Below are 7104 nucleotides of genomic sequence, written 5' to 3'. Positions count from 1 at the left end.
TCACACCTCCATCAATTCAAATGCGCTGTCAAGCGGTCGAATATAGAGCTCTAAGGAACCACGAAATGATAACGGTAATTTGCTGGAACAGAAAAACCATACAGCATATTTTCATGCTAGAAACCACAACTCACCAGTATATGTTCGCACCACCCCACCAACCCTGCAACGCCAACATCGGACAGCGATCTTCATAACGCTGCCGCTCCTCACCATCACTTACATTAAAGCCAACATAAGCTTTATCGCGATAAGCACTAAACCAATTTTCGGTATTACCCACGAACATGCCCAACTTTTTAATGCGATATGCCTCCGTTACGTTCCCCATTCTAAAATCATCGTAAATGGCATAACGCAAATACTCCGCATTGCCTTCGTCCTGAAACAGCGCCAAAAGTTTTACGCTTTGTAGATTAACTATAAAATGCAGTAACTCTAAACCAATGAAATATTGGCCGCCCCACTCGAATCCATGCAAGTGTTGCTGCCAAGTTTGGGGCTTGGTTTGATCGGTAGTGCGTAGCAAGAAGACGCGCAGCCAAGGCTGATAGTCGTCAAGAGCCTCGAAGACATCGTAATAGGGAAAGGTCACAAGCGCGGAGTGCGGGTGCTCAATTATGTGTCCGAAGACATTGTAAGTCAAGGCGATGTAGCCGCCTGCGCCCGCCAGGAAATGACGCACCATAATAATGGATTGCTCGTAGGAGAGGGCTGTAGAGAGAAGGTTATAGTTAGATTTTTTTTTTACTTTTTATAAGTTTTGATTAAATTGACCTTTTAGCGTTTCAATCTGCTGCGTTTCATTTTCATGCGATAGTTCTTCCAAATCAGCTGTTTTCTTCGAATTGTCATTTCTTAACATAATTCTCGTTACTACAATCCATACTGTTATTTGCACCGTTACAATGAAGAATAAAAGATATTTTATGAACTTTTCGCACATTTTTTTTAATAAAGAAAGTGTTTATTTTTAGCTTATTTGATAAAAGTCTCGAATAGACCTTTTATGAACTACACTAAAGCTATTACTGATCGTATTGGTGAGTTTTGCAATCTGGTGCAATCATTTACCATACAAATTGAAATTTCAAGGTACTATTTTCTAGAGCAACCATAATACAGGGTAGTACAAAATATATCATTAAAACTATTTTCGAGAACCTAGAAATTTTTCGTTGAAACTGAATCCGCTTTGTGGAATCATGGTGTTTCAAGTTTACCAAAAGATCTTAAAGCTCTTGCAACTGCGGTATTATACATTTTTTTAGGTTGCCTTTTCTATTTCGGGATTTAGCAACCCTAGTGTTGCTATCTGGCAACTCACAACTCTATCGTGAAGTTTGACAATTTTGGCATTATTCATACTAAGAATGTTTTGACATACGAGAGCTTTTTGTGTTGTTTATAGTAACTTAAAATATTCATCTCGTCCAAAAATTGGAATTAAAGTGCGATTATGTTTTAGAAATACCTCAATCAGAACAGCAAAAGTACTTCGACAATTGGTTCAAACGATCTTAGTAGAGAATATTAAAAAGAAATTAACAATAGACCCATTTTCCGTGATTAATATTTATTTCTCTAATTCCGAAATATAAAAGACAACCCTCTTATTTAAAGTTTACTTCACAGCCTTTAACTTTTTTACGGTAAAATACCTATATATTAGGCAATTATGGTGCTGATGCCGGAGCATCATTTAGCTTTTGTGGGTTATCATTTTGTGCTATTATAAAATCTGCTAGAGGAATTGGATCCATTAGTTCTGGTCCAGTTCCATCTAAGACATATGTCATAAACTGGTCTAAGCCTTTGTAACCACCGGGATATAGTGCAGCTACTAACTGGAAAGAGAAAATCCTATAAATATAATTTTTAGGTGAATAACTTAGCTACCTGATAAGCCAACATGACTATGATCAAATACAACATACGTTTCTGCGTAATTATCCACAATTTCATTTTAGATTTTGTATTTCATATTTCTAATATATTGAGTCAATGATTTAAAGGCTTGCATCTGGAATATCTGGTTCTTAAATTGGGAGGGTGTCTCTACTTAGCTCGTAAGAGTTGAGTCTGACATGTCCGCCGCTCAAGAATTTACTACAGCTCCGCCAGGATCGGGAAGGACCACTACCAAGCAAGACAGAGTTCCTATTATATGGCCTCTTCAATATATTCCTGGAGCAAATAATATCACCTACATACATTGCTAAATGCAGAAGATACAATCTTCTATAAGAGTGTACAATTGCTGGTGTAAGCCGAAGATATTGATATTATTAGCCTCAACAACCGCGTCATTAGTTCTGCATAAGGAAGTGAAGCGTATAGGTTGTAAATGAGATGAAGACGAAATGTCTTCTGTTATCAAACAAACTGTGATCGCATTGCGGACTTGGCTCCCACGTCACTGTTGACAGTCATAACTTTGAAACCGTAGATCTTGTCTACCTTGGAACTAATTATAATAACAACAAAAAAAAACGTTAACTTCGGCTGCACCGAAGCTAATATACCCTTCACAGATTACATTGGTGCCTTAGAAAATAATTTATACCAAATTTCGTAAATATATCTTGTCAAATGCAAAAGTTTTCCATACAAGAACTTGATTCCGATCGTTCAGTTTGTATGGCAGCTATATGTTATAGTGTTCCGATATCGGCCGTTCCGACAAATGAGCAGTTTATTGAAGAGAAAATGACGTAGGCAAAATTTCAAAAGGATATCTTAAAAACTGAAGGACTAGTTCGTATATATACAGACAGACGGACGGACATGGCTAAATCGACACAGCTCAACATACTGATCATTTATATTATATATATATATTATATACTTTATAGGGTCTCCGACGCTTCCTTCTGGGTGTTACAAACTTCGTGACAAACTTACCCTGTTCAGGGTATAAAAACAATGTCAGCCTAGATATCCCTCGCAGAATCACTCTTGCCAATGGGTGGCAACTATAAAATTGTTGTTGCAGAGACAGAAAACATAAAATTTGAGTCAGTTTTTGTAACGTAGATCCGACTGTTTTCGTAACGTTCAAGACGTTTATCAAATTATCCGCTTATAACAATAGTTTACAGTCATTTTGCGACTGTCATGTACGAGGCTGTCGCTTGCTAATTTTGAGTTGCTAAATCGGAAAATGATTATAAAAATTTCCGAACTCGTAGGATTATTTGCACTCGAATCATACCTGGGTATGCTTAACTAAAGGTAAATTTTTCACAAGCAATGAATTTCTTATGTTTTTGGAAGGTAAGTTCCATCAATTTATATATATTAGCATTTATCTGCCATACAACCTCACCTCACTCATAGTTATTGTAAAAAAATCTTCGATTTGTGAAGAGTAGTCTAGCTTCGGTGCAACCGAAGTTAACGTTTTTCTTTCCCTTTTTCATTTTTTTGGCTTAATAAGCTAATAAATGCTTAAATATATATACATATATCTAGATACGAAATTTAAATAAATTCGTTCCAATTTCAAAATTACATTAAACACGTGTGAGCCATGCAAAATATTTTAGTGGCTCTACAACTGCTTGTGGATATATACAAAGGTTGAGAGCAGAGCATAACACTGCCTAAAAGTATGCAACATCGGATATTATGCATTAGTTGTGGGAACAGTTTAGTAAATTGAACTGTGTGACTAGACTGGTAAAATATGAATAAAAATAAACTAACTAAAATAAAAAAGTATATATGTATGTATGTATAGTATAAATACATATGCATATATACAAAAAAATCATAACATTTTCTAACAATCATGTCGACTACTTTTAAAGAAGTTAAGATTTTGAGTATTTTAACACAAGTTACATATTCGAGGTGAGCGTTATGAGCATTAATTTCAATATTAAGGAGCTGATCTGATCTGGAAGCATAAATAGGAGATGTGGATGTAGATTTATAAGATCTTTTTTATGTTTTTTGATTTTTGAATTTGTGAAAAAATATTAATAAAAACAAGTAAAAGTTAAAAAATATTGATTTTTTGTAATTAGTAATAATAAAGACATTTATCTTTTCGTAAATCGAAGTTAGTGCGATAGCATCTTATGTACATATATTGAAAAGATTCTCATAAAACTTTAAGTAAATTGGTTAAGAAGAACTTGACACTTTGTTTTAGAAAATCGTGCTCTCAAGAGAAATGCGTTAAAATGAAATTAAAGAAATATATTCTTGAAGGAACAGCTTTAAAATTTTGGAAAAATATTTGTTTAATTATCACACTAGATTACCTTCTTATGGGGTCATACATATCAGAAAAAAAATGTTTTTTGAAGTGATTGCATTTCTTTAATCCCGTGGGCGATCCTCAGAAGCGTCTGCGAAAAAGGTGAAAGCGGTGAGCAAGATTTTTCCGCTTATAATTAACTGATATCCAAAAACCACGAAATTTTAATATTATAATAGGTAAATATTAGCTTAGGTTGATTTATAGGGAGCTAAAAAATGGAAAATTCGCATATGTGAGAAATCTTATACAGTTTGTTATGAACAATTTTGCTTATGGGATTATAGGTCTAGAAATCGGTTTCGAATCGGTTTTTAAAGCGAAATTTATTTTTCGGGTATTATAAAAATGTTTTCGTCGGTTTTTGAGGTATCCGAATGAAACTTAATACATAGGTGCATTTTGACATTTTTTGATAATTTTTTCAGTCAAATGCCGGTATTAAAGTAAACATATATTATGTTAAAAGGTTGCTAGGGATGTTCTATATTTGAAAATATTAAAACTAAAGAAAAAAATACCACTTAACTATGCTCGGAAAGAAACACGATAACTTTTTCCAACAGAGCACAAGACCCGACATCAGATTAAAAGAAATTTAAAAGTTCTTTATCATTCAGATTATTTTGATGATTTTCGGAAGGAGGAACATTAGTCGAAACGATTATATAGAACCTATTCGAAACCTTTTTCCCCACTAAAAAAATATGTTAGGAAATTCGCATGACACTACAATGCAGCTATTCGCACTGCCCGGATATTTAAGCCTGGAATTAAATGACAAAACTTCGATTAAATGCAGTGCAGTGGAAGTTTTGCCACTTAACTTCTCTAAAACAGTTTCGGACTTTTTTTTTTAATTTTATTCAATGCAAATATGTTATGCGAAAATCTAACTCAAAACAAAATCCTCAAATAAATATTACTAAAAAAATATTAAACCCCCTTAAATTGACCAAACTAATCAGCTTAAGGTCATCAGATCAATTGCCACTTATTCGGGAGCACAAACATTTAAATGGCGTTTATGAGCTCATATCATTGTAGACAAATGCAACTTAGCATTCAGCCAAATTGGCACACAATTTGTACAAAATGTCTCACACACATTTACCTATGCAAAGATACTCCGGAAAACGATCAAGCGATCGATTTCATCGGCGCACTTACACTCGCATGTGGAGCCAGCGAACTCCCAGCGAAGTTGTCGATGCCCAAAAGCATCTTAACGGCTTTAACATGCAGTTACTCAAGAGATACTTATCAGTTGTGTAACAGCATCGGCACACACACTCATCTCCACACTCAAAGTAAAGCAATTTGGGCGCATACAGTTTCAAGTGATTTCCATAAAATGGCTCTTGAAGGAGCACTGTGTGTTAGATCGCGTGTTGCATGCCACTACTTGCATATTTAGCTGCTTGCAGACGACTTTACTCAGTGTGGTTCTGTTGATGTTAGCCTCGCATACAACTACTACGGCTGCGGTCTCGTTGAAAGCGTGTAGCATTCAAGTGCTTTCTTCTGCGGTTTTGTTGTGATTTTGCTTCTTCGTCAACACTTGTTATCTGCTTGTCATTGATATTTTCGGCGTACAGAGCAGCTACTAGCGCTACTGATTTGCTAAAGCGTTTGTATGTCAAAGGTAATATGATCGTTTTTCGTTGAGCGGTTTTAAAATTAGCTCTTAGTTGGTTTTTGACATTGTTGTTGTTGTAAATGATCTTTGTTTTTGTTAAATTGCAAAAAAGAAGATGATTTTGAAGATCGGAATTTGTAACCCGAATATCGTTTATTGATTAAAATTAGCGATAGCGAAAATAAGTGAGCGGAATAATGAGCTTAAAGCTTGAAAGCTTTCCGATATTAACTCATATATGTATTTATAGAGTTTATAATTATAGATTACATTATCGCTTATTCACCATAGATTATTTCAGCCTAAATATTTAGCCCACTTGATGTGGTTAGGGATTCATTGCTGTATAGAGTATATAGCTGAAGCATACATTAGTGTTAGATGTAGTAAGACAAATCGAGGTTCTTAAAAGCTTTTTGGCACCGCCAAATGGCAAGTATATTTGAAACGAATACTTTCTGAACATTTTTTTGGTTGCTTAAATTTTTTTTTATTTTTTAAGTGACCGAAATAACATATGCCCTCAAAGCTTAAAAGCTTTCTGGTACTAATTCGATTCATAACCTTATAGATAAGATATTTTAACCATATATTTTTACTAGGACCACGGAGTACCATTTTCACTAAGCTATTTAGCCCTCATTTTGATGTGCTTTGACAAATGGAGAATCTTAGAAGCTTTGAGGCACTGAGGAATGACAACTATATTTGAAACGAATATTTTCTCAACGTATTTTTCGGTTTCTCCAAATATTTATTTATTAAGTGAGTGAAATAACAGATGCCCTCAAAGCTTAAAAGCTCTCTAGTACTAATTGATTCTTTATGTTTTTGGACATTCTTGGTTGGATATCCTTAGAAGCTTTCAGGTACCCACGAATGGCAAGTGAAACGAAAATTTTCCGAACATATTTTTCGGTTGATTCAAATCTTTCATTGCTTATATATTTAGCACACATCTTGATATTATTAGACAAATGGAAGTTATTAAAAGCTTTTAGGCACCATCGAACAAACATTTTCTGAACATTTTGTTCAGTTGCCTGTGATTCTACAAGAAATAATGAAAATGTCAAGAAGTGCTCTACTCATAACAAATTATTTACAAGTCTTCCTAAAAAGTGACATAAATATTTCAAATATTACAAAATATCACACAAGAATCACTTAACTCCCATGACCTTCATCTAATTTGTCC

At 34.3% G+C, this 7104-nt stretch overlaps 1 protein-coding gene across 1 annotated transcript; it reads right to left on the bottom strand.

Moving 5' to 3' along the window:
• Nucleotides 1-979, bottom strand: LOC120769554. Its single transcript, XM_040096601.1, has 3 exons — nucleotides 778-979; nucleotides 135-714; nucleotides 1-82 (listed from the first exon to the last, which is right to left on the bottom strand). The coding sequence occupies exons 1-3, from the start codon at nucleotides 944-946 to the stop codon at nucleotides 1-3; spliced, it is 831 nt and encodes a 276-aa protein (XP_039952535.1). The 5' UTR covers nucleotides 947-979.
• Nucleotides 980-7104: the final 6125 nt, after the last annotated feature.

This window comes from Bactrocera tryoni, chromosome 2 (assembly GCF_016617805.1).
Source record: "Bactrocera tryoni isolate S06 chromosome 2, CSIRO_BtryS06_freeze2, whole genome shotgun sequence".
In the NCBI taxonomy this organism is placed as follows: Eukaryota; Metazoa; Arthropoda; class Insecta; order Diptera; family Tephritidae; genus Bactrocera; species Bactrocera tryoni.
This window is presented reverse-complemented; position numbering and strand designations above follow the sequence as displayed.